Here is a 26,794-nt window from a genome sequence, read left to right as displayed (position 1 = left end):
GCTAACATGGTGAAACCCCGTCTCTACTAAAAATACAAAAAAAACTAGCCGGGCGTGGTGGCGGGCGCCTGTAGTCCCAGCTACTCGGAGGCTGAGGCGGGAAAATGGCGTGAACCCGGGAGGTAGAGCTTGCAGTGAGCCGAGATCGCGCCACTGCACTCCAGCCTGGGCGACAGAGCGAGACTCCGTCTCAAAAAAAAAAAAAAATTATTTCCTGAGTTTTGAATCCCCACTGTCAGGCTTCAATGGAGCGCAAAAGTTCCTAAATTTGGTGAGAAATGGTAACATTACCAGGGAATGAACAGACCAGGCCACTAACGTCCACGTGAGGGCTCCAGGAGCCACTTCCGAGCCTAGTCAACCACGACCAGGAGAGGAAGCGCTGGAGCCACAATCACGTCGACGGAAAACGAGTGCGCTCCCTACTGCAGTCACCAGGAGGCGCTAGTCCAGCCTGTCTACCGGCAATGGTCCTTGTTTGAGCATGCGTGATTTCTTTCCTCCAGCATCCCCGCCCCTCCTCCTCCGGCCGCCACCAGTTACGTTCGGCCAGTTGCGTTCGTGCGGCGACGTCCACGCATTTTTTGACGTAGCGAGCGACGGCGGGGAGCGGAGCGGAAGTCCAGCACGGTTGCCGCTAGAGGAGGGAGGGGTGAGAAGCGTAAGTGGGACCGGAAGTGGAATTAATCCGCTTACCTCTCCGACGCCTGCGAAACAGAAAAGAGAAGGCGCCTGTCGGGCGGGGTGTGGCTTCGGGTGGCGGAGGACGCTGCGATTGGCCCTCGGCTGTGGCGACAGCGACGATTGGTCCCTGCGTGCAGAGCGCGGTGAGAGCGGGTGGCGGCCGTTGGAATTCAAAAGTGGCGGGTGTGGCGCGGGGCTGGTAGCGGCCGGAGCCGCGCGAGTTCTCTACCCTGCTTCGCGAGCGGGCGAGAGAACGCGAGTCCCAGGATCCCCGGAACCCAGTTCTCTTCCACTGCATTCCCCCGGCGCGTGTGGGACCGAGGTGGACATGGATCCGCAGGTGAGTAGGGGGCGGCGCAGGTGTCCTGTCCTGGGGATGGGGACGACGGCTGGCCGCCCCGATGCTGTCGCGCCCCCGGCTCCCGGCCGGCCTTTGTCATGTCTACCGGGAGAGCGAAGGTCCGTGCGGCCCCGCACAAGTGGAAAGGGGCGGAGGCAGGAGTGGAGACGGCAGAGTGCACCCGGGGAGATCGGAAGGGACGTCTGTCTGTCTTCCCCCAGCTTCAAGTCTCGGGGGCCCCTCCCTTTCATGTCTCCGAGATTTTCCCTTTCGAATTCTCAGGCTCCTCTGACACATTTCCACTTCTTTATTCCTACTCAGGGTGTGATTGCAGTGTGTAAGAAGGGAGAGTTCTGATATGACTTCTTCCTTTGGGGACATGGTGTCTGAGGTCACATCCTTGCTGAGGTCCTTTTGTGTTATCGCCTCTCCTCATCACTGCTGCTTCAGAGTGTAGGAAAGGGAGAAGGAGAGTAGGGTAATCTGGGCCGAAAGACTCATTCTCTCTCCTTTCCCAAATTTTGCAGATTGCTGCCCAATGAAACTGATTGATTTAGTTCTTTCTCTTAAATGGTGCCCTGCTGCACCCCACAACCATATGCAGCTTCCTCTCTCCAGTGAAGAGAGATGAATGTGTATGACAGCTGGAGTGTACTGATTTCTGGTGCCAGGAAAGGTCTCCTGCCTGAATCTTTTGTTTACTGGTATTTCACATTCAGGTTTCCCTAAAGTTAGGATTCCCTTAAGAGAGATTCTTTCTGGGCCGGGCGCGGTGGCTCAAGCCTGTAATCCCAGCACTTTGGGAGGCCGAGACGGGCGGATCACGAGGCCAGGAGATCGAGACCATCCTGGCTAACACAGTGAAACCCCGTCTCTACTAAAAAAATACAAAAAACTAGCCGGGCGAGGTGGCGGCCGCCTGTAGTCCCAGCTACTCCGGAGGCTGAGGCAGGAGAATGACGTAAACCCGGGAGGCGGAGCTTGCAGTGAGCTGAGATCCGGCCACTGTACTCCAGCCCGGGCGACAGAGTGAGACTCCGTCTCAAAAAAAAAAAATAAAAAAAAATAAAGAGAGATTCTTTCTGTCGTGATAACCAGAGAGCAGAGTAGTATGATGTGACAGTGAGAAGTAGTAAAAGCCTTCTCAGATCTACTCATCAAGTATTTATTGAGCACCTACTACATGCCAGGCGCGGTTGTAGGTACTTAGGATGCAGCAGTGAACAAGGGACAAATCGCTGCCATCGTGGAGCTGCCATTCTATGGGGATACAGACAACAAATGTAATAAATGAATTATATAACTGCTGGAAGGCCATAAATGCTGTGGAGAAAAGGAGAAATTCAAGGTTAAGGGAGCAGGAGAAGCCAACTGGCGGGATAGAATATAAATAGGGTGGTCTCAGTAACCCCCATGGAAAAGATGAGTTGAAGGAAGTGAGGGAGATAGACAAGCAGATAGTGAGGGAAGAACATTTCAGGTAGAGGGAATCTGCTAGAGCAGAGTCCCTAAAGAGTTGTAAGGAGGGAAGTGTGGCAGGATTGAAGTGAGCAAGGGGAAAAGTTGTGGGAAAAGAAGTCAGGTAATGGGTAGTGGGGTTGCTGATCACAGTTAGTCCTTGTGGGGGTCATTGTGAGGACTTTTACTCTGAGTGAGATGGGGAATCACTGGACGATTTTTTTTTTTTTTTTTTTTTTTTTTTTTTTGAGACAGAGTCTCGCTGTGTCGCCCAGGCTGGAGTGCTGTGGCCGGATCTCAGCTCACTGCAAGCTCCGCCTCCCGGGTTCACGCCATTCTCCTGCCTCAGCCTCCCGAGTAGCTGGGACTACAGGCGCCCGCCACCTCGCCCGGCTAGTTTTTTTTTGTATTTTTTAGTAGAGACGGGGTTTCACCGTGTTAGCCAGGATGGTCTCGATCTCCTGACCTCCTGATCCGCCCGTCTCGGCCTCCCAAAGTGCTGGGATTACAGGCTTGAGCCACCGCGCCCGGCCCACTGGACGATTTTAAGCAAAGAAATAATATATGTCAGGTCCAACAGATTTTCACAACCATAGCACCATTGCCTTTTGTTTTGATTTTTTGTTTGCTTCTTGTTTTTTTTGTTTTGTTTTGAGACAGTTTCTTTCTCTGTTCCCAGGCTGGAGTGCAGTGGCGTGATCATGGCTCACTAGAGCCTTAACTTCCTGGGTTCAAGTGATCCTCCCACCTCAGCCTCCTGAGTAGCTGGGACTACAGGCACCTGCCGCTATGCCTGGCTAGTTTTTTGTATTTTTTATAGAGACAGGTTTTGCCATGTTGCCCAGGCTGGTCTGGAACTCCTGGGCTCAAGCAATTCACCTACCTTGGCCTCCCAAAGTGCTGGGATTACAGGCATGAGCCACCGTGCCCTGCAACTTCTTTTTTTTTTTTTTTTTTTTTTTTGAGATGTAGTCATGCTCTGTCGCCAGCCTGGAGTGCAGTGGTGCGATCTTGGCTCACTGCAACCTCCGCTTCCCGGGTTCAGGCGATTCTCCTGCCTCAGCCTCCCGAGTAGCTGGGACTACAGGCGCATGCCACCACACCTGGCTAATTTTTTGTATTTTTAGTAGAGACGGGTTCACCGTGTCAGCCAGGATGGTCTCAATCTCCTGACCTCATGATCCTCCCGCCTCGGCCTCCCAAAGTACTCGGATTACAGGCATGAGCACCACACCTAGCCAACATTTTTTGTCATGATGAGGTGGGGGGTTGCTACTGGCATCTAGTGGGTAGAGGCAGGGATGCTGCTAGGCATCTGACAGTGTGCAGGACTGCATTGGACATTGTCAAATGTCACCTGGGGGATAAAATAGCCCTCAGTTGAGAACCACTGGTTTATGATAATCTAGGTGCCAGATGATGGTGTCTTAGGTCAGGGTGGTAGCAGTGGAAGAAATAGTAAAAAGTGGTCGGGTTCTGGATATATTTTGAAGGTACAATCAGCCATGCTTTGCTGACAGATTAGATGTGGTATGTAGGAGAAAGAGAAGACTCTGGGTTTTTGGCTTGAGCAACTGGAAGATGGAGTTATATCAACTGAGATGGAGAAAGCTGCAAGAGGAGCAAGTTCAAAGCAGGGTTGGACATCAACAGGTCAGTTATTAGACTTCCAAATGGAGACTTTTTTTTTTTTGAGACGGAGTCTCTCACTCTTGCCCAGGCTGGAGTGCAGTGGTGCGATCTCGGCTCACCGCAACTTCTACCTCCCAGCTTCAAGTGATCCTCCCGCCTCAGTCTCCCGAGTAGCTGGGATTACAGGCATGTGCCACCACACCCGGGTAATTTTTGTATTTTTAGTAGAGGCAGAGTTTTGCCATGTTGGCCAGGCTGGTCTCGAACTCCGACCTCAAGTGATCCACCCACCTCAGCCTCCCAGAGTGCTGGGATTACAGGCATGAGGCACCACTCCCAGCCTTAAATAGAGATGTTGAGGATGCAGTTCAGTATAGGTGCAGGATCGAGGTCTGAGCTGGACATATAAATTTGGAAACTGTCAGCATATCAATGATCTTTAAAGCCATGGGAGTGGATAGTGAGTATAGATAGAGAATGCTGTTAAAGTCTGGAGTGATGGGGAGGACCTGCCAGTGAGGTAAGAAAGGGTGGTCTCCTGGAAGCTAAATGAAGAATGCCTATTAAGGAAAAGGAGAGTGATGAGTTGTATCAAATGCTGTTTAATGCGTCAAGAAAATGAAGATAAAGAATTGACTTAGCAACATGAAGTTACTCGTGATCTTGAGAATAGGAATTTCGATGGAATGGTGGGAATGAAAGCCTGATTGCAATGGGCTTAGGAGAGAAATTGGCCACAGTGAATACAATATAGGTAATACTTTTGCTGCTAAGAGTTTTGCTGCTAAGGGCGGCAAGGAAAAAGGATAGTATCTGTTAGGGAAAACAGTTCAGATTCTTTTTTTTTTTTTTTTTTTTTTTTTTTGAGACGGAGTCTCGCTCTGTCGCCCAGGCTGGAGTGCAGTGGCGCGATCTCCGCTCACTGCAAGCTCCGCCTCCCGGGTTCACGCCATTCTCCTGCCTCAGCCTCCCGAGTAGCTGGGACTACAGGCGCCCACAACCGCGCCCGGCTAATTTTTTGTATTTTTAGTAGAGACGGGGTTTCACCGTGGTCTCGATCTCCTGACCTTGTGATCCGCCCGCCTCGGCCTCCCAAAGTGCTGGGATTACAGGCGTGAGCCACCGCGCCCGGCCTAACAGTTCAGATTCTTTTAGGTTCGAAGAAATAATAGAGTTTGTTGTATGTCAGTTGGAGTGATGCCATATAGCGCAAAGCTGATGGTGCAGAGGTGAGAAGGGATGATTGCTGGAGGAATGTTCCTGCAATTGGGAGGATTTGGTGAGTCCAGGATTTGGTAAGGAGGGGTGGGATGTGATGCATATGTGAAAGGGTTGCCTTAGGAGCAGGGCCATCCATCTCTGATCTTGTGGTGAGGTGGATGTAGGCAGGGTTGCATGAATATCCATTCTTATAGAAGGTTAAGTGCTTATGCTTCTCATTGTGGAAAGTTGGAGGGTATCATGTCTAGCTTTATATTAATAGATGGGAAAAAATATATATACTGTGGTCTTTGGAGTTGTCCTGAATAAACAAACCTTTAAACACATTTTCTGAACCGACAGATTCCAAGGAGGTAGGTCTGTGGCAGATCCACTATGGTAGTGTAGAGAGGAGGAAGGGCACAGGGTATTTTTGAAAATCAGTGTTTGACTTTGGAATACTTAAAGAAAAATTTGGTTTCCATACTATAATTGATTACGCTAAATTAAAATAAGCATTCTTTGTGCACATTTCTGTAGGTGGCAGGAAAAATACTACCTCTTTTTTTCCCATTTTATTTGTATAGAAGCCAATGGTATGGATATATCACAGTGTAAGTATTGCCCTACTGATGAACATTAAATTTCATTCCTTCAAAAACTGTAGAGTCCTACCATGTAGCAGACGTTGTACTAGGCCCTCTGGTTATATAGTTATGAACAAAACAGATGAATTCTTATGGTGCTCACAGTCTTATATAGGGGTTATGATAATAAATTAAAAACAAAAGAAAACAGTGTATCAGGTTGTTTCATTATTTTTAAAAATAATGATGCTTTATGAACTTCCTTGAGTAAATCTCATTGTATCACAGGTAGCTCAAACTCACTTTCCCAAAATTGGACTTAGCATCCATAAAACCAATCCTGCTGGGTCCAATGGCATGTGCCTGTTGTCCTAGGCACTCAGGAGGCTGAGGCAGGAGGATCACTTGAACTCAAAGTTCAAAACCAGCTTGGGAAACCCTGTCTCAAAACAAATAAACAAAAACCAGCTCTTCAGGTACTCAGATCTCTGTGTTATTTCTTTTCTTTTTCTTTTTTCTTTTTCTTTTTTCTTTTTCGAGACAGGATCTCAGTATGTCGCCCAGGCTGGAGTGCTGGAGTGCGGTGGCATGATCGCAGCTCACTGCAGCCTTGACCTGGGCCCAAGCCATCCTCCCACCTCAGCCTCCCTTGCAGCTGGGACCACAGGCAAATGCCATCTGGTTCGCTAAGGTGGATGTCTGCCTAGCTTAGCCCTCAAGCTTCTAGAATAGCCCCTTTCAACTGAGTTCCATGAGAATTAAGTTCTTTTTTTTTTTTTTTTTTTTCTGAGACGGAGTCTCACTCCGTTGCCCAGGCTGGAGTGCAGTGGCATGATTTTGGCTCACTGCAAGCTACGCCTCCCGGGTTCAGGCCATTCTCCTGCCTCAGCCTCCCAAGTAGCTAGGACTACAGGCGCCCGTCACCACACCCAGCTAATTTTTTGTATGTTTTAGTAGAGATGGGGTTTCACCATGTTAGCCAGGATGGTCTCAATCTCCTGACCTCATGATCTGCCCACCTCAGCCTCCCAAAGTGCTGGGATTACAGGCGTGAGACACCGCGCCTGGCCAAGTTCTTCGTCTTTTTTTTTTTTTTTGAGACGCAGTCTCGCTCTGTCACCCAGGCTGGAGTGCAGTGGTATGATCTTGGCTCACCACAACCTCTGCCAGTCACTCAAGCAATTGTCTTCCTCGGCTTCCCAAGCAGCTGGATTACAGGCACATGCCACCATGCCCGGGTAATTTTTGTAGAAACAGGGTTTCACCATGTTGGTCAGGCTGGTCTTGAACTCCTGACCTTAAGTAATCTGCCCGCCTCAGCGTCCCAAAGTGCTGGGATTACAGGCGTAAGCCACCGTGCTCGGCTAGAATTAAGTTCGAATGCCTTTTTTTTTTTTTTTTGAGATGGAGTCTCACTCTGTTGCCCAGGCTGGAGTGCAGTGGCGTGATCTCGGCTCATCGCAACCTCTGCCTCCTAGGGTCAAGTGATTCTCCTGACTCAGCCTCCCGAGTAGCTGGTATTGCAGGCATGCGCCACCACACCCAGCTAATTTTTGTATTTTTAGTAGAGACAGGGTTTCACCATGTTGGCCAGGCTAGTCTCAAACTCCTGACCTTGTGATCTGCCTGCCTCAGCCTCCCAAAGTGCTGGGATTACAGGCGTGAGCTGCTGCACCTGGCCCAAGTAAAACATTTCAAACATTGCTCAATAAATGTTGCCTGATTCTCCCAAGCAGTCTTCAGCCCTCACATATCTTCCACTCTCTCCCTTATTTATGATTCTCAGCTTCAGCCAAAAGGGCCAGTTGGTTTCTTAGCCATGCTATGTGCGTATTTGAATTTTTGCCTTCCAGAAAGAGCATCCATTCCTCTCTGCTTGTTTGACTCCTGCCCTTAAAGTTAGTCAAGTCCAGCTTTTCTCCTAGAGGTTATTCCCACTTTTAGGTTATGTCCCCACTTCTGTTCATGCTGTCTGTCTGGCACATAATTCAGCTTTTGGCACAAGTGGTGCTCAGTGCTTGGTGTGGTGATGTTGATAATTGAGGCTGGGGGGCCAAGACGGGAAGTTCTTGGGACATTTGGGCTCCTGGGTATTGTCTCAAGGGTCTCTTTTCCCAACAGAGGTCCCCCCTGTTGGAAGTAAAGGGGAACATAGAACTGAAGAGACCTCGGATTAAGGCCCCTTCCCGGCTGCCTCTCTCAGGAAGCAGACTCAAGAGGAGGCCTGACCAGATGGAAGATGGCCTGGAGCCTGAGAAGGTGAGCTGGGCGTGGAGAGCTGTGCATGTGTGTGTGGGGTATGTGGGGGTATGTGTGTGTATGTGTGTGTGAAAGAAAGGAGAGAGAGAGTATAAACCATTTGGGAGGGTGACTGTGGACCTTGTCTTTATCTTTCCCCAGAAACGGACAAGAGGCCTGGGTGCAACGACCAAAATTACCACATCCCACCCAAGAGTTCCATCCCTCACTACAGTGCCACAGACACAAGGCCAGACCACAGGTGGGCTCTCGGGATGGATAGCCTCCAAGGACACGGAAGTCCAGTGCTCTTCAACTCACTTGTTTCTTTTCTTTCAATTTTATTCTATTTTGGTTTTTTTCTGGTTTTTTTTTTTTTTTGAGACAGAGTCTTGCTCTGTCGCCCAGGCTGGAGTGCAGTGGCGCGACCTCTGCTCACTGCAACCTCCTTCTCCCAGGTTCAAGCGATTCTCCTACCTCAGCCTCCTGAGTAGCTGGGATTACAGGTGCCCACCACCATGCCCAGCTAATTTTTGTATTTTTAGTAGAGATGGGGTTTCACCATGTTGGCCAGGCTGGTCTTGAACTCCTGGCCTCAGGTGAGGCACCACGCCCAGCCTGTCTGTTTTGAATAGGTAATAACATTTCATTTGGTTCAAAATTCCAAAGGCACAAAGGTTGTTGTATAGTAAAATTTGCTTCCTGTTTCTGTCCTCCAACCACCCAGTTCTGCTACTCAGGGCAACTGTATGTTCTTCCAGGAAAATTCTATTGGTATTCAAGCAAGTAAGACTATACTCCCCCACCTTTTTTACGCAAATGGTGGCATACTTTAGATATGGTTCTGCTTTTACTTATCTTGATCCAACTTGCTTTTTGGCCTATGGAGTACAGTTGGCCCTCTGTATCCGTGGGTTCTGCTTCTGCAGATTCAACCAACCATTGGTTGAAAATATTCAAGGAGAGTAGGCACAGTGGCTCACGCCTATAATCAATCCCAGCACTTTGTGAGGCCAAGGTGGGTGGATTACCTGAAGTCCGGAGTTCCAGACCAGCCTGGCCAACATGGTGAAACCCTGTCTCTACTAAAAATACAAAATTAGCCGGACATGATGTCCCGCACCTGTAATCCAGCTACTCTGGAGGCTGAGGCAGGAGAATTGCTTAGAACCCGGGAGGTGGAGGTTGCAGTGAGCTGAGATTGCGCCAGCCTGGCGACAGAGCGAGACTCGGTCTCAAAAAAAAAAAAAAATTCATGGAAAATAAAAAAATAACCAAAAAATACAATATAACAATTATGGTCATGTGTCACTTGGCAATGCAGATACATTATCAGAAATGCATTACTGTGGAAACATCATAGAATGTACTTACTGAAACCTAGATGATCTAGCCTGCTACACACCTAGGCTGTCTGGGATAGCCTATTGCTCCTGGGCAACAAGCCTGTGTGGCGTGTTACTTTTTTTTTTTTTTTTTTTTTTTTTGAGACGGAGTCTCGCTCTGTCGCCCAGGCTGGAGTGCAGTGGCCGCATCTCAGCTCACTGCAAGCTCCGCCTCCCGGGTCTACGCCATTCTCCTGCCTCAGCCTCCCGAGTAGCTGGGACTACAGGCGCCCGCCACCTCACCCGGCTAGTTTTTTTTGTATTTTTTAGTAGAGACGGGGTTTCACCGTATTAGCCAGGCTGGTCTCGATCTCCTGACCTTGTGATCCGCCCGTCTCGGCCTCCCAAAGTGCTGGGATTACAGGCTTGAGCCACCGCGCCCGGCCGGCGTGTTACTATACTGAAGCACTGTAGGTAACTATAACCCAGTGGTAACCATTTGTGTATATAAACATACCTAAACATAGAAAAGGTACATTTAAAATAACAATATAAATGATAAAAAAAGGGTACACCTGTACAGGGTACAAACCATTAAATGGAGCATAGTTGAATGGAAGTTGCTCTGCATGAGTCAGCGAGTGAGTGGTGAGTGAATGTGAAGGCCTAGGGCCTTACTCTTCACTGCTGTAGACTTTAGAAACATGGTACAGTTAGGCTACACCAAATTTATAAAAAATAGTTCTTTTATAATAAATTAACCTTAGTTTACTATAACTGTTTTGCTTTATAAACTTAACATTTTTTTTCCCACTTGCCAAGGCTGATGTAACATTTTAATCTTTTTTTAACTCTCTCTTTTTTTTTTTTTTTGAGATGAAGTCTCGCTCTGTCGCCCAGGCTGGAGTGCAGTGGCACAATCTCAACTCACTGCAAGCTCTGCCTCCCAGGTTCACGCCATTCTCCCGCCTCAGCCTCCCGAGTAGCTGGGACTACAGGCGCCCTCCACCACACCTGGCTAATTTTGTTTTTTGTATTTTTAGTAGAGACGGGGTTTCACCGTGTTAGCCAGGATGGTCTTGATCTCCTGACCTCGTGATCTGCCTGCCTCAGCCTCCCAAAGTGCTGGGATTACAGGTGTAAGCAACTGCACCCGGCTATCTTTTTGACCTTGTAATAACAACTTAAAACACAAACATTGTATAGCTGTACAGAAATATTTTATTTACTTATATCCTTATTCCTCATGCTTTTTTTCTGTCTAAATTTTTTTATTGGGTGGGGAGCATATACTGAGAGCAATATGGATCTCCGTCTCCTGGGTTGAAAAGAAAATTCTTTTTTTTTTTTTGAGACAGTCTTGCTGTGTCGCCCAGGCTGGAGTGCAGTGGCATGATCTCAGCTCACTATAACCTCCACCTCCCGGGTTCAAGCAATTCTCCTGCCTCAGCCTCCTGAGTAGCTAGAACTACAGGTGCATGCCACCACGCCCGTCTAATTTTTTGTATTTTTAGTCGAGATGGGGTTTCACCGTGTTAGCCAGGATGGTCTTGATCTCCTGACCTTGTGACCTGCTCACCTCAGCCTCCCAAAGTGCTGGGATTACAAGCATGAGTTACTATGCCCCACCTAAAATTCTTTTTTTAATTTAAAATTTTATTTGTATTTTTTTCCAAGAAGTAAGCTTGAATTTGAAAATTTTTCAATATTATTTTGCTTTCGAAACCTTTTGTTAAAAATGAAGAAATACACACATTAGTCTAGGCCTACACGGGGTCAGGATCGTCAACATTACTGGCTTTCACCTCCACATCTTGTCGCACTGGAAGATCTTCAGGGGCAGTAACACACATGGAGATGTGACTTCCTGTGATAACAGTGCCTTCTGGAATGCCCTTTTTTTTTTTTTTTTTTTTTTTTTGAGGAGTCTCGCACTGTCGCCCAGGCTAGAGTGCAGTGGCATGATCTCGGCTCACTGCAGCTCCGCCTTCCCTGGTAGCTGGGACTACAGGCGCCCGCCACCACGCCCAGCTACTTTTTTGTATTTTTAGTCGAGATGGGGTTTCACCGTGTTAGCCAGGATGGTCTCAATCTCCTGACCTCGTGATCTGCCTGCCTTGGCCTCCCAAAGTGCTGGGATTACAAGTGTTACTATGCCCCGCCTAAAATTATTTTTTTAATTTAAAATTTTATTTTTAAAATTAAATTGGAATGCCTTTTGAATGACATGCCTGAGGCTGTTTTATAGTTAACTGCTTTTGCAAATAGAAGGAGTACACTCTAATATACAATAAAAAGTACAATACAGTACATATATAAACTAGTAACATAGTCATTATCATTTTCAGGTATTATGTACTATATATAATTGTATGTGCTATACTTTTATACAACTGGCAGTGCGTTAGGTTTGTTTATACCAGAATCACCACAAACAGGTGGGGAATGCCATGACATTACCATGGCTATAATGTCACTAGGCAATAGGAATTTTTAGCTCCATTATGATGTTACGGGTCAATGACAGTATATGCAGTCTGTCATTGACCGAAATGTCATTATGGGCACATGACTGTATTAACATAGCATTTACATTGTGTTAGATATTATAAGTAATCTAAAGATGATTTAAAGTATATGTGGCTGGATGCTGTGGCTCACGCCTGTAATCCCAGCACTTTGGGAGGCTGAGGCAGGCAGATCACCTGAGGTCAGGAGTTTGAGACCAGCCTGGCCAACATGCTGAAAACCTGTCTCTACTAAAAATACAAAAAAAAAAAAAAAAAAATTAGCCGGGCATGGTGGCGCATGCCTGTAATCCCAGCTACTCAGGAGGCTGAGGCAGAAGAATTGCTTGAACCCTGGAGGCGGCGGTTGCACTGAGCCAAGATTGCGCCATTGCATTCCAGCCTGGGTGACAAGGGCGCAACTCCATCTCAAAAAAAAAAAAAAAAAATGGAGGCCAAGGCAGGCAGATCACCAGCGGTCAGGAGTTCGAGGCTAGCCTAATTAACATGGTGAAACCCCGTCTTTACTAAAAATACAAAATTAGCCAGGCATGGTGGTGCATGCTACTCGGGAGGCTGAGGCAGGAGAATCGCTTGAACCCGGGAGGTGGAGTTTGCTGTAAGCTGAGATCATACCATTGCACTTCAGCCTGGGCAACGAGTGAAACTCTGTCTCAATCATCAATAAATAAAGTATATGGGAGGGTGTGCATAGACTATATGTAATACTATATACCAATTTATGTAAGGGACTTGGGCATCCTTGGATTCTGGTATTCTTGGGGGGTGCTAGAATCAACCCCTTTTGGATACTGAGGGATGACTAATTTCTGGTTCTAGGGGAGGTATCATTAGGAGCTGGCCAGATGTAGGGATAAGGGAAGAAAGTTATCTTATTTCTAATTCTGAGAAAAGCACTTCTCCTGCCCCTGTCCTAGCAAGATTACATGTCATCTTAAGAATGATCATTCTACCTTTGCTCTCCCATCTCCTGGGCAGCTCAAAAAGTTTCCAAGAAGACAGGACCCCGGTGTTCCACAGCTATTGCCACAGGTAATTGTGCTCAAGAGCTGGGTCTGAGAAGGGATTTGGGGTAATGTGTAAAGGGAGAATGACGGAGGTGAAGGGACACTGGTCCTGTACTTCCTAAGTCACCTCCTCAATTCTCTAGGGTTGAAGAACCAGAAGCCAGTTCCTGCTGTTCCTGTCCAGAAGCCTGGCAGTAGGTGACAAACATAACCACTGGGTGAGAGGCTGGGATAGGGAAGAGAAGATGGTGAGTGCCCAGAAAAATCCATTTGGTCTCTTAGGGGAAGGAGATGTAGCATCAGGTGTGGATCCCATAAAGGCTAGAAGGGAGGAGGGATAGAGAGCCTAGACTTCACTGAGCTTTGTCCTTTCTGTGTTCATCTTAGCATCAGCTGTTCCTCCCATGGCAGGAGGGAAGAAACCCAGCAAACGTCCAGCGTGGGACTTAAAGGGTCAGTTATGTGACCTAAACGCAGAACTAAAACGCTGCCGTGAGAGGACTCAAACATTGGACCAAGAGAACCAGCAGCTTCAGGACCAGCTCAGAGATGCCCAACAGCAGGCCAAGGCCCTGGGGACAGAGCGCAGGACACTGGAGGGGCATTTAGCCAAGGTACAGGCCCAGGCTGAGCAGGGCCAACAGGAGCTGAAGAACTTGCGTGCTTGTGTCCTGGAGCTGGAAGAGCGGCTGAGCACGCAGGAGGGCTTGGTGCAAGAGCTTCAGAAAAAACAAGTGGAATTGCAGGAAGAAAGGAGGGGACTGACGTCCCAACTAGAGGAGAAGGAGGTAAGGGCCAGATTTTCACCAGGTGCCAGCCCCGCTTTCCTGGCAGAGGTCATGCCTCCCCTCCATTCCAGGTGCCCCTCAAGTCTGTTTGGGCTCAGAACTCCTGAGCACCTATCTTTAGCAGTATAGGTGCTGCTGAAGATACCTCTCTCTTCCACCAGTCTGCACCCAGCCCACTCCGGACTGTCTTGCTTTCTGCCATGCTTCTTCCTATCCCTGACTGTTTGCAAAGCTCCCATTTAGATCTGTGTCTTCCTTAGTCCTCCATCCCTCTTTCTTTGGCATCCTGATCACAAATTCCTGTGGTACTCTCTTTCCCTCCTCCCATGTCCACTTGACTCCTTCCTGGTGAGCACCAACTAGATTAAATTATTTGCAGTCTCTTAAATGACTCAACTTTCACTTCTGGGCATTGTGCATATGTGCTTCCCTCTTTCTGGAATGTTCTTTGTGTACTGCATCCTTCCTTGGTTCACTTCTGTACTTCTGGGTGTCAGCCTAGATATCATCTTCCTTGTGCTCCTCTGTGCTTGGGCATACCCATAGCACTCCCTGTCTTAGTACCATGATTCCTTATTTTCTTATCTTTCTTTGTTTACCAGGTGTTGAGGTCCTTTTCAGCGGGGACCTCACTCCACCCACTCCATATGCCACACAATTTGTTCTTATTCTTGGTTGCAAATCACCCTCTGTGTATGTTGTGTTTTGTTCTGGGCAGAGGAGGCTGCAGACATCAGAAGCAGCCCTGTCAAGCAGCCGAGCAGAGGTGGCATCTCTGTGGCAGGAGACTGCGGCCCAGGCAGCCTTACTGGCTGAGCGGGAAGAACGTCTTCACGGGCTAGAAATGGAGCGCCGGCGACTGCACAACCAGCTGCAGGAACTCAAGGGCAACATCCGTGTATTCTGCCGGGTCCGCCCTGTCCTTCCGGGGGAGCCCACTCCACCCCCCGGCCTCCTCCTGTTTCCCTCTGGCCCTGGTGGGCCCTCTGATCCTCCAACCCGCCTTAGCCTCTCCCGGTCTGACGAGCGGCGTGGGACCCTGAGTGGGGCACCAGCCCCACCAACTCGCCACGATTTTTCCTTTGACCGGGTATTCCCACCAGGAAGTGGACAGGATGAAGTGTTTGAAGAGATTGCCATGCTTGTCCAGTCAGCCCTGGATGGCTATCCAGTATGCATCTTTGCCTATGGCCAGACAGGCAGTGGCAAGACCTTCACAATGGAGGGTGGGCCTGGGGGAGACCCCCAGTTGGAGGGGCTGATCCCTCGGGCCCTACGGCACCTCTTCTCTGTGGCCCAGGAGCTGAGTGGTCAGGGCTGGACCTACAGCTTTGTAGCAAGCTACGTAGAGATCTACAATGAGACTGTCCGGGACCTGCTGGCCACTGGAACCCGGAAGGGTCAAGGGGGCGAGTGTGAGATTCGCCGTGCGGGGCCAGGGAGCGAGGAGCTCACTGTCACCAATGCTCGATATGTCCCTGTCTCCTGTGAGAAAGAAGTGAGGACCCATGGGCACTGGAACTGGGGAATGGGGAGGAGTGGGCAGGGTGCCACAAGATGGAGGTAGAGAGAGAAGGGAGCAGGAGAGAATTGAAGGATGAAGTACAAGTTGTGAGGCTGGGTTACCACATCCCGTTTTGGCCTGTGGGCTGTAGGTAGATCTGCCTTAACCCAGGAGTGGCGAGGGAGTGATGCAGCTGCCGAAATGGGGAGGGTCACTGCATCTCAGGTCTCATCTCCTTGCTCAGCTCATCCTAGCCATGCTGGTCTCCTGGCTATTCCTCAACCAACTAGTCATGCTCCCCATCTCAGGGCCTTTGCCTGGATGCTCCTTTCCTGGAGATCTTACGGCAATGAGGCCATCTTTGGCTATCCTGTCAAAACTTGGTTCCCCACCCCGCCTTTATACACTCCCTATTCTATGTATTCCTTACCATTTTCAGACATACTGTGCATCTAATTTTGTTTGTTGACAGGCTAGAAAGCTTCGAGAGAGTGGGGGTGGGCTCTTACTTATTTCCATACATATTACTATGTACTGACTTCTGCCTGCCCTTTTGCCCCTTCTGCTCCCATCCCCAGGTGGAGGCCCTGCTTCATCTGGCCCGCCAGAATCGGGCTGTGGCCCGCACAGCCCAGAATGAACGGTCATCACGCAGCCACAGTGTATTCCAGCTACAGATTTCTGGGGAGCACTCCAGCCGAGGCCTGCAGTGTGGGGCCTCCCTCAGTCTTGTGGACCTGGCCGGGAGTGAGCGACTTGACCCTGGCTTAGCCCTCGGCCCCGGGGAGCGGGAACGCCTTCGGGAAACACAGGCCATTAACAGCAGCCTGTCCACGCTGGGGCTGGTTATCATGGCCCTGAGTAACAAGGTGGGAATAGGAGTGGGGGGAGATATGGGACCTGGGGGCCAGTTGGGGTTGGCTGTGCAGAACTCTGCCCATTCCTAAACATCTGTCCCCACCTCAATCATGTAGGAGTCCCATGTGCCTTACCGGAACAGCAAACTGACCTACCTGCTGCAGAACTCTCTGGGTGGTAGTGCTAAGATGTGAGTGAAAGGGACAGATGGAAGGGTTCAGGTAGGAACTGTGTTGGGGTGAGGGGTAGAAAGAGGGGAACAGTGGAGACCTGTCCAGGCTCTGCTGGCCCCTAATGCTGGGACTGGGCATATTCTGTTTTCATAGGCTCATGTTTGTGAACATTTCTCCACTGGAAGAGAACGTCTCCGAGTCCCTCAACTCTTTACGCTTTGCCTCCAAGGTGCGATTACCACCAATCAATCCCAGGCCTTGTCAGGACCCATGGGTGCTTGTAGGCTTCTCCATTCCTATCCCTTCTGTCTTCTAGGGCAGGGAGCACATTTGTCCAGAAAGGTTTTACATTTGCAGGCATCTGAGGCAGTACTCACCATGGTTCCATTTTTAATTATTAGCTTTTTATTTATTTATTTATTTTTTTGAGGCGGAGTCTCGCTCTGTCGCCCAGGCTGGAGTGCAGTGGCGCGATCTCGGCTCACTGCAAGCTCCGCCTCCCGGGTTCCCGCCATTCTCCTGCCTCAGCCTCCCGAGTAGCTGGGACTACAGGCGCCGCCACCACGCCCGGCTAATTTTTTTGTATTTTTAGTGGAGATGGGGTTTCATTGTGTTAGCCAGGATGGTCTCGATCTCCTGACCTCGTGATCCGCCCGTCTCGGCCTCCCAAAGTGCTGGGATTACAGGCTTGAGCCACTGCGCCCGGCCAATTATTAGCTTTTGAGTTAAGTTTTTTAAAAAACAGGTGATTAATTTAACCTGAGAAAGCTGATTGGAAAAAAAAAAAAAGAAAAGGTGACTGACTAAAAGGTCTAAACTGGTTGGGTGCAGTAGCTCACGTCTGTAATCCGAACACTTTGGGAAGCCAAGACAGGAGGATTGCTTGAGCCCACGAGTTTAAAATCAGCCTGGGCAACATAGTGAGACCTGTCTCTACAAAAAACAGGAAAATTAGCTGGGTGTCGTGGCTCACACCTATAGTTCAGCTACTCAGGAGGCTGAGGTGGGAGGATCACCTGAGCCTGGGAGGTAGAGGCTTCAGTGAGCCATGATCCTACCACTGCACTTCAGCCTGGGTGACAGAGCAAGACCTTGTCTCAAAAAACAAAACAACACACAAAATATCCCTAAGATTCCTCCCCATCAGCATACAGAGATCATTCCATTATTTTTAGGTCTGCCTAGGACTCCACTATGTAGTTGCACCAAAATTTATCCACCAGTTCCCTCTACTGGACACTTGGATTGTTTCCACCCTTTTTTAGTTACAAACAAGGCCACGTTGACTAACTTTGTACATACATCATTTTGTATTTTTTCAGTTACATCTAACCAGGGAAATAGTCCTTGAAATGGGATTACTGGATCAAAGGCTTACAGGTTTTTCAGACTGTTCCAAATAGTGTAAATTCAGACTCCAAACTCCATGAGGATCAGCCAGTGGCCATATGAATTCTCACGTATGAGAATTTCTTCCACTAGAATCTCCTCCCACTAGTGTTAAGCAAGTCAGAAAATTTCCTTACTGTCTGCCTCTACGGTAATTTTTTTCTCTGGTTTACCCTCCTCCTGAGCGTATAGCCCTTTAATGGGCTCTGGCTTTATTTGAGGTCTGATCAGGTCTGTCCTGCTGTGCGCTTGGGCCTCCTCCCAATCAGCACTGATTGTTGCTGTAGCCAGCACCTGCACCCTGATCTGGTATTCTAAGTTCAATTTTAGAGGGTGGTGATGTTTTTTCTAATTTTTATTAATGTTATACCAATGTAACATCCAACAACATGAACTTTAATATCCTCTAATACCCAGTTTATGTTAAATTTCACCCAACTGTCTCAGAAGTGTCTTTTATACCTAATAGGTTTGTTCAAATCAGGATCCAGGCAAGGGCCACCCACTTGATTGAAATGTCTCAAGTTCCACAACCCTACCCCACACTGCCACTATTATGTCATTTGTTTGTTGAAGGTCATTTGTCCTATCGAATATACTATTCTGGATTTTGGCTGATTGCTTCCTCTTTCCCCCGTACTTTCACTTATTTATCATATTTGGGTGGTGTTAGCGTGATCTATCCATTTAAAAGCTCCTTACTGACTTTTTCACCTAGTGATTTTACCCATCAGTGACCATACCTGGATCCATTATTTCATTAAGGGGTTTTTAAATGGCGATTTTTCTAATCTTAGTTGTTCTGCATTGGTTAGTCATAATTTTTTTATGAAGACATTTGCCTTGCCATCTACTTGGTTTCTCTGAAATTCAGTTCATACAGGAAAAACAAGATAAATGCTGAATTATTTATTGATTTTCAGTATTGAGTTGATACCCTAGCAGCTTCCAAAGGTGACCAATGAATGTTTATCTGAGGGTTATCTTTATTTTTATCTTTATTTTTTTGAGACAGAGACGCTCTGTTGCCTAGACTGGAATTCAATGGCTCAATCATAGCTCACTGTAGCCACCAAAAGTGTTGGGATTACAGGCGTGAGCCACCCAGCCCAGCCACAGTCGTTCCTCTTTCTGATGCTCAAATTGCCCCATTTTGGGCCAATAGGAACCTCCTGGCCGGGTGCGGTGGCTCACGCCTGTAATCCCAACACTTTGGGAGGCCGAGGCGGGTGGATCACGAGCTCAGGAGATGGAGACCATCCTGGCGAACACGGTGAAACCCTGTCTCTACTAAAAATACAAAAAATTAGCCAGGTATGGTGGAGGGCGCCTGTAGTCCCAGCTACTCAGGAGTCTGAGGCAGGAGAATGGCATGAACCTGGGAGGCGGAGCTTGCAGTGAGCATCGAGATCGAGCCACTGCACTCCAGCCTGTGTGACAAAGCAAGACTGTCTCAAAAAAAAAAAAAAAGAACCTCCTTCAGGTTGGCGCCAGTGTCCTTTAGACAGAACTCAAGCAGTCTTTTCAGATTCAACTTGTACATTTCCTCCCCAGATTTCAACTGATCCATTTTCTAAGGAGTCCTAGTTCCTAAATGGGTGTTATTACTCTTTTATCTCGGTTTAAGTATTTTACAGTGAGAGAGGTTGGAGGTCTCTAGTACAGGGTATTGCTGGAAATGAAAGCCTCCTCTCTCTGCTCCTGTATTTTCTTCTGGGGCTTCTATCTCTTCTCAGGCCTTTTAACCTCCTCCAAACCGTGTGCAGAGGAGAACCAACCATAACTGGGACCAGCCTGAACCTGCCTTTGGAGGCCTTATTTCAGTATTTCTGAGGGCAGCCCTAGCATTGGAGGATGGAAGGAGATCTTGGGGAAAATGTATTGGTTACTCTGCAAACTTTTATCCTGTCTACCCCCAGGTGAACCAGTGTGTTATTGGTACTGCCCAGGCCAACAGGAAGTGAAGACGGATCCAGATCTTGTGTTGGGAGTGTGTGTGTGTGTCTGTATCTGTATGTGTATGTATTGGGTGAGGAGTGGGAGGGTTGCTGGAGGGTGCTTTATTGGGTAGAGGGCACCATGTCCCAGGGCTATCAAATAAAGAATAGTTTTTTTTTTTTTTTTAAATAAAGGTTTATCTGCCCAAGAAGGCAGATATTTTCATATCTGTAAAGGTGGGAGCTGTGATCTGTCCCCTCTGCCAAACGTTTGTGTGGGAGGCGGGAGCGGGGGCTGAGGGCTTGGGCTTTTCCTCTCCTTAGCTCTCACCGGTTCTGGACCATGGTCTGGATCATTTTCCCCTCTGCTAATACCCCCTCCCCCGTCCCTCACATCAGGGAGGCGTGCCCTCTAGCTATCCACACCCTCTCCTTGGTCACTAGTTATCTAGATAAGTTTCACCCTTCCGCCGGCCACCCCAGCCCCAGGGAGCAACGTTCCTTTGGTGGGTGTCGGCAAATGGGGACCGGACCCCGGAGTCCAGAGGCGGGGCTAGCGCGCGCTCCCAAACTGCTGGCTCTTTCCTCCCGCCCTTTCCCTGCCTTTCCGTTCGAACGGCTGGGGCTCTGCCCGCTCGTTGCCCATTGGCTGGCTCTCGGTGGCGTCACCGCCTCGGGTCCTTGCCCCCTTCGTCTTTGCGCCAGCCCTGGAAGCACGGGGCGGGACGTACCCGGGAAGCGGCGCGCACGCCCGCCGACTCCCTCTCGCCAACCGCCGACGGCCGCCGCCCCGTGAAGGAGGAGCTCAGTCCTCCCAGGTGCCGCGCGCAGGAGGGGACACGCGTGCGCAAAAGGGCGGCGGGTGGGGCGCGACTTGCCACGGGGAGGGCGGGGCTGGGGCTAACGGCGAGTGGAGGGCGGGGCGCGCGAGGGAGGAGGGCGTGGTGGGGGCATCGAGAAGGGTGAATGGAGGGCGGGGCCGTGAACTGGGGCCGGGGGGCGGGACTTGGAGTGACCATGGGGGGTGGGGCAGTTAACGGATGTGGCATGGGGCGGGGGACCAGTCCGGAGGCGCGCTGCCGGGAGGGGGGATTCCCTCGTGCCCCAAGGGCGAGTCTCAGGTCGGAGGAAGGGGCTGAGGGGATTCCCTCTCCCACCGGGTCCGACTGTTTGCTTCCCAAGCCGTGGAGGGCCTGCCTCTTCCTCGGCACCCTCCAGGCCTGTCGGAGGTGAGGGAGGTGGGGTGAGGTGGTGCCCGCCCCCCCCTCCGGCTCCTCCTTCCCCCCAGTCCTCCCCTCCCACCACCCTCCCCCCCAACCGGTCCGTCCCTCCCCTCCCTCCCCCCCGCCGCCTCCTCCTCCTGCCGCTGCTGCTGCTTTGGCTGCTGCGTCATACGCCCCAGAGCCGCCGGGACGGAGGGGCTGGGCCTGGGGACCCCCCGGCCTCCGCCTGCACAACCCCCCCACGCCCGGACGTGCCCTCTCCGCGCGGGGGACTCGCCTAGGTCTCCTACGTCTGCCCCTGCCCGGCTCCTGGCGGCCCCAGCTGTCACCGGTAAGGAGGCGGCAGGAGGCGCCGGTGGGGGGCAGGGAGCCGGGGGTCGGCGCGGGGCGCGGGCGGGAGAGCCTCGCCGCCTTGGCCTCGGGTCCGAGCTGGGCCGACTCAAGTCCCTTCTCGGACTTGCGGTCCTGGGGAGTGGAGACCAGGACTGGGACACGCCCCCCTCCCGGGGCACTCGGAGAAGTTGTCTAACCCGGGGGCAGGGAGCCCCGAATTTGAGGGTGACCTGACATAACCTGGCACCAGGATGATTGTTCTTAATGAGACACGCAGGCCTGGGGAGACAGCCGTTTCTGCTCTGGAAAACATCTCCAGAAAAGGTCCCAAAACACATCTCTGGGCAACAGGACACCCTAATTATGATACCTCTAAACTGAGTGGTAGCCTTTGCTTCTACAACCGTAATTTCTCCTAAAATTTCAAGGCCAGGATATAATATCCCAGGAGAGCTCTGGAAGCTGGGAAACTAGCAACTAGGTTTGGGGTTGGGGGGAGGGCAGTTACCGTGAGGAGAGCCAGTCACTAGAGTTGAAAGAGGACTCAAGAAGCTGGTGATGGGTGCCTGGTGGTTTCCTATCCAGGTGTCTCAGGGATTTGGAGATGGGGGCACAGATCCTTCATTCTTGACGGCAAAATAGGCAAAGAAAATGGGGAAGTTGGCCGGGCGCGGTGGCTCACGCCTGTAATCCCAACACTTTGGGAAGCTGAGGTGGGTGGATCATGAGGTCAGGAGTTCGAGACCAGTTTGGCCAACATGGCCAACACCCCCTCTCTACTAAAAATACAAAAAATAGCCAGGCGTGGTGGTGGGTAGACCTTTAATCCCACCTACTTGGGAGGCTGAGGCAGGAGAATTGCCTGAACCCAGGAGGTGATGGTTGCAGTGAGCCAAGATTGTCCAGCCTGGGCGACAGAGCAAAACTCCATCTCAGAAAAAAAAAATGGGGAAGCTTTCTGAGCATTCATAACCTTCTCCTCCCCATTTCTTTTCTGGCTAGGCCCCCCCAGGATGCAATGGCGCAGCCCCCCCGGCTGAGCCGCTCTGGTACCTCCTCACTTTGGGACCCAGCTTCTCCTGCTCCCACCTCTGGCCCCAGGCCTCGACTTTGGGAGGGTCAAGATGTGCTGGCCAGATGGACTGATGGGCTGCTATACTTGGGTACCATCAAAAAGGTAAGACCTACTTCTGATCTTTTTCCTATTTCCCTTATCTAATTCTGGTTCCCATTTCATTCTCTTTGCTCACCCATTCCAGGTGGACAGTGCTAGAGAGGTGTGTCTGGTCCAGTTTGAGGATGATTCGCAGTTTCTGGTTCTATGGAAAGACATTAGCCCTGGTAAGACTAGAGACCTGAGATTGCACATCCCATGGAAAACAAACCTGGCTTAGAGGGGCAGAAAGAGACTTAAGGGCAGGCCCCGTGACACTGTGTTCTCTCACAGCTGCCCTCCCTGGGGAGGAACTCCTCTGTTGTGTCTGTCGCTCTGAGACTGTGGTCCCTGGGAACCGGCTGGTCAGCTGTGAGAAGTGTCGCCATGGTGAGAGGGCAGGTCACCTGAATGGTCTAGCTTGCTCTTCCCTCCAGGATGGTCCTTATGTCACCTGTCGTGGCCTTAGTCCCCAAGCCACTGCTCTGGCCAGGCTGCTTAGCCCTATCTTAGTCCTCATCCCCTTTCAGCCCAGGGAGAAGCAGCCATGGAAAGGGGTGGTGTAACCTTTGCAAGCAGAGGATGATTTAACTGCATCCTTTTCTAACCATATGACCTTGGACAAGTCCCTTAACCTCTAGGAGCCTCAGTTCCCTGACTCGTAAAATAAGGATCATGTACCCTCTCATCAAGAACATGGTCAAGGATTAAATGAGATGGGTAAAGACTATTCCTGTCCCAATACCAAGCACACACAGGTATGCAATTAGTGGTCTACTATTAACATTATCACTCTTCAGCTTATCACCAGGACTGCCATGTTCCCAGGGCCCCAGCCCCTGGAGAGGGAGAGGGCACATCCTGGGTATGCCGCCAGTGTGTCTTTGCGATCGCCACCAAGGTAAAGGCACTTCCCTGTTACCCCTTCCTGTGAGAGCCTCCCATCCACATCCTCTCCCAAGCCTTTTCCTCTCCCCACCCCTCTGAAGTCATCCACCTGTCCTGTCTCTGCAGAGGGGAGGTGCCCTGAAGAAGGGCCCCTATGCCCGGGCCATGCTGGGTATGAAGCTCTCTCTGCCATATGGACTGAAGGGGCTGGACTGGGATGCTGGACATCTGAGCAACCGACAGCAGAGTTACTGTTACTGTGGTGGCCCTGGGGAGTGAGTAATGAGGGGGAGCAGACTGTGGAATGAATGATGTGGTGGTGCCTCCCAGGAAATGAAGGAAAAAGAACAGGATGAGGGTAGCACTCAGGGGGATGGGAGGTAAGTTTAGGGTTTGGGGCAGTTATGGGGAAGGGGGTTTCTGGAGGCCAGAAGTCCTATGTTCCCCCTCAGGTGGAACCTGAAAATGCTGCAGTGCCGGAGCTGCCTGCAGTGGTTCCATGAGGCCTGCACCCAGTGTCTGAGCAAGCCCCTCCTCTATGGGGACAGGTGAGACCAAGGCAGACTCTCCAGAAGCCAAGGTGTTCTCTTCGTGCTCCACCCTCAGTTCCCATGCCTGTCTCCACTCCAGTCTCTTCCCAATATCTGCAGCATTACCTCACCTGTTTGCCCCATCCTTGCTTGTGAGTCCTCCAGGGGATGGCATAGTTTTCCTGCGTAAGTGTGTGTTCTCCCTCTTGCCCACGTCCAGGTTCTATGAATTTGAATGCTGTGTGTGTCGTGGAGGCCCTGAGAAAGTCCGGAGACTACAGCTTCGCTGGTGAGCTGGCTTGGGCATGACCTCAGTGTAACTCCACACCCCTAGTATTTTACTCTGTATGCCCCAGCCTCGCACCTCAGGACTCCCCTGGCTCTTAAAATGCCTCTGTGGTCTTGGAAATTTTGTTTTTCCAGGGTGGATGTGGCCCATCTTGTCCTGTATCACCTCAGCGTTTGCTGTAAGAAGAAATACTTTGATTTTGATCGTGAGATCCTCCCCTTCACTTCTGAGAATTGGGACAGTTTGCTTCTGGGGGAGGTAAGGGGTAGTGCAGTTTTGGGGGTTGGGATGGGACAGGGAGATGTAGTGGAAAGGGGAAGAGAAGAAATCACTGTTCCCCTGGCCCCATTTTTCTTCATTCCTCCCAGCTTTCAGACACCCCCAAAGGAGAACGTTCTTCCAAGCTCCTCTCTGCTCTCAACAGCCACAAGGACCGGTGAGTTGGAGGGAGGAGGAGTCTAGGATGAGACTCAGAAAGAGATGTAAGGCCGGGCGCGGTGGCTCAAGCCTGTAATCCCAGCACTTTGGGAGGCCGAGACGGGCGGATCACGAGGTCAGGAGATCGAGACCATCCTGGCTAACACAGTGAAACCCCGTCTCTACTAAAAATACAAAAAACTTAGCCGGGCGAGGTGGCGGGCGCCTGTAGTCCCAGCTACTCGGGAGGCTGAGGCAGGAGAATGGCGTGAACCCGGGAGGCAGAGCTTGCAGTGAGCTGAGATCCGGCCACTGCACTCCAGCCTGGGTGACAGAGCGAGACTCCGTCTCAAAAAAAATAAAAAATAAAAAAAAAAAAAAGAAAGAGATGTAGATTGGAAGCCTGGAAGGGGAGGGGCTTGCAACCCACCTGGAAGACTATGACTGAAAAGGATTGAGGAATGGTGTAAGAAGGAACCTTTTTTTTTTTTTTTTAACAGCACTGACCCTATATCATTTTTCTTCTTGCTCCAGTTTCATTTCAGGGAGAGAGATTAAGAAGAGGAAATGTTTGTTTGGTCTCCATGCTCGGATGCCCCCCCCTGTGGAGCCCCCTACTGGAGATGGAGCACTCACCAGGTCACTGGTCCAGGGGGGATGGGGGAAATTCTCAGGGTGTTAGTGCTGGCGGGTATATGTATAGAGATGGGGAGGTCTTTGGGGTGTCCGGGAGGGGGCTGGGGGGATAAGGAGGCCTCTTACAGCTTCCCTTCAGGGCAGGGCCCTGGGGGAGGGGTCTCACGTCCCCTGGGGAAGCGCCGGAGGCCGGAGCCAGAGCCCCTGAGGAGGAGGCAGAAGGGGAAAGTGGAGGAGCTGGGGCCACCCTCAGCAGTGCGCAATCAGCCCGAGCCCCGGGAGCAGAGGGAGCGGGCTCATCTGCAGAGGGCACTGCAGGTACCGGGGCAGGGGGAACCCTATGGAGTAAATGGTGGGGTGTGGGAAGGAGTCAAGGATTACCTCTCAGTCCTTTGCCCCCTCTTCTAGGCCTCAGTGTCTCCACCATCCCCCAGCCCTAACCAGACTTACCAGGGCAGCAGCGGCTACAACTTCCGGCCCACAGATGCCCGCTGCCTGCCCAGGTCAGTGCTCCTCTGCCTCTCCCCCACAAAATATGCTCCCATTTATTCACATCTTCTGGACTTTCTCACCCAGAATTATTTTCCCTCTCCCCCTTGGCTACCCACTTCTTGGCCTAGACCAACTTCTAGAACCTAGTGTCTGGTAGCCAGTATTCTGGGGAAGGGAGTCCCTTGTGGGTAGTGTTTGAGCTCTGCACTTCCCCGGGGGAGAAGGTCCTGTTCCCCTGCTTCAGGTCCTGACTTGCCCCACTCCAACCCCAGCAGCCCCATCCGGATGTTTGCTTCCTTCCACCCTTCTGCCAGCACCGCAGGGACCTCTGGGGACGGTGAACCCCCAGACAGGTGAGATTCTATCTTCTATTACCAGCAATGCTCCTCTTCCCCTCTATGTGCTCAAGGCTCTTAGTCTCTAACACTGTTTCTCTGATTCACATGTGCTCTCCATTTCTGCCCATTTCTTACAATTGCCTTCTCTCCCTAGGTCACCCCTGGAACTTCACATTGGTTTCCCCACAGACATCCCTAAAAATGCCCCCCACTCGATGACTGCCTCATCTTCCTCAGTCTCATCCCCATCCCCAGGTCTTCCTAGACGCTCAGCACCCCCTTCTCCCCTGTGCCGTAGTTTGTCTCCTGGGACTGGGGGAGGAGTCCGAGGTGGGGTTGGCTACCTGTCCCGAGGGGACCCTGTCCGGGTCCTTGCTCGGAGAGTACGGCCTGATGGCTCTGTGCAGTACCTGGTTGAGTGGGGAGGAGGGGGCATCTTCTGAACAGCTTGCCTCTGCCCACCTCCCCATTCACACACACCGGCACTTTCATACCCTGACCTCTGACCTCACCTACAGCTGGGATGTACCTGGAGAGATAGGGGATAGTTCTCCCTACTGCCCAGGCTGGAATCCAAGAGTGGGGGGTAGGGAAGAGGCTCTCTTCTCTACCTTCCTTCATGATTCCTGACCCCTCCATCCTTCCCATTTCCTTTGATGTTATTTTGTTACAGCTTTTTAAATATTTTTTAAAATTATTTAACCCCTGGGGGCAGAGACTGAGGAGGGAGGATGATAAGGGATCCCGGACTCTGTATGATTGAAATAAAGAGAAATAAATCTAGCAGCTCGGAGTCATTCTGAAAGATGTAGAGAATACAGGGACTAGAAGCACTTATTCTCCCAAC

General features: G+C 50.6%; 2 protein-coding genes across 13 annotated transcripts; both read left to right on the top strand.

The window, feature by feature from the left end:
• The first annotated feature begins 616 nt into the window (after positions 1 to 616).
• On the top strand, positions 617 to 19,884 carry KIFC1 (kinesin family member C1). 3 transcript variants are annotated; one of them, XM_005553307.5, is made up of 11 exons: positions 617 to 827; positions 8,023 to 8,160; positions 8,302 to 8,401; positions 12,971 to 13,024; positions 13,143 to 13,193; positions 13,387 to 13,787; positions 14,506 to 15,285; positions 15,870 to 16,160; positions 16,266 to 16,339; positions 16,476 to 16,551; positions 19,631 to 19,884. In XM_005553307.5, exons 2-11 carry the CDS (start codon positions 8,134 to 8,136, stop codon positions 19,673 to 19,675), a joined length of 1,899 nt encoding a protein of 632 aa, XP_005553364.2. In that variant the 5' UTR covers positions 617 to 827; positions 8,023 to 8,133; the 3' UTR covers positions 19,676 to 19,884. The 3 variants fall into 3 exon arrangements, 2 of the variants coding, with proteins under 2 accessions (XP_005553364.2, XP_005553362.3); XR_001490308.3 differs by lacking the exon at positions 617 to 827 and adding an exon at positions 850 to 1,024 and having other exon boundaries at positions 16,266 to 16,370; XM_005553305.4 differs by lacking the exon at positions 617 to 827 and adding an exon at positions 850 to 1,024.
• A 456-nt stretch (positions 19,885 to 20,340) lies between these two features.
• PHF1 (PHD finger protein 1) lies at positions 20,341 to 26,730 on the top strand. 10 transcript variants are annotated; one of them, XR_001490310.4, is made up of 15 exons: positions 20,341 to 21,202; positions 22,207 to 22,381; positions 22,464 to 22,545; positions 22,652 to 22,747; positions 23,158 to 23,258; positions 23,372 to 23,520; positions 23,698 to 23,793; positions 23,996 to 24,064; positions 24,199 to 24,322; positions 24,433 to 24,500; positions 25,016 to 25,120; positions 25,257 to 25,435; positions 25,526 to 25,620; positions 25,885 to 25,962; positions 26,102 to 26,730. XR_001490310.4 is itself a non-coding variant. In XM_005553303.4 (15 exons), the coding sequence occupies exons 2-15, from the start codon at positions 22,223 to 22,225 to the stop codon at positions 26,388 to 26,390; spliced, it is 1,701 nt and encodes a 566-aa protein (XP_005553360.1). In that variant the 5' UTR covers positions 20,341 to 21,202; positions 22,207 to 22,222; the 3' UTR covers positions 26,391 to 26,730. The 10 variants fall into 10 exon arrangements, 6 of the variants coding, with proteins under 6 accessions (XP_005553360.1, XP_005553359.1, XP_065400232.1 ...); XR_010586444.1 differs by having other exon boundaries at positions 25,882 to 25,962; XM_005553303.4 differs by having other exon boundaries at positions 25,246 to 25,435.
• The last annotated feature ends 64 nt before the right edge of the window (positions 26,731 to 26,794 follow it).

Source organism: Macaca fascicularis, chromosome 4, assembly GCF_037993035.2.
Source record: "Macaca fascicularis isolate 582-1 chromosome 4, T2T-MFA8v1.1".
Classification (NCBI taxonomy): domain Eukaryota; kingdom Metazoa; phylum Chordata; class Mammalia; order Primates; family Cercopithecidae; genus Macaca; species Macaca fascicularis.
This window is presented reverse-complemented; position numbering and strand designations above follow the sequence as displayed.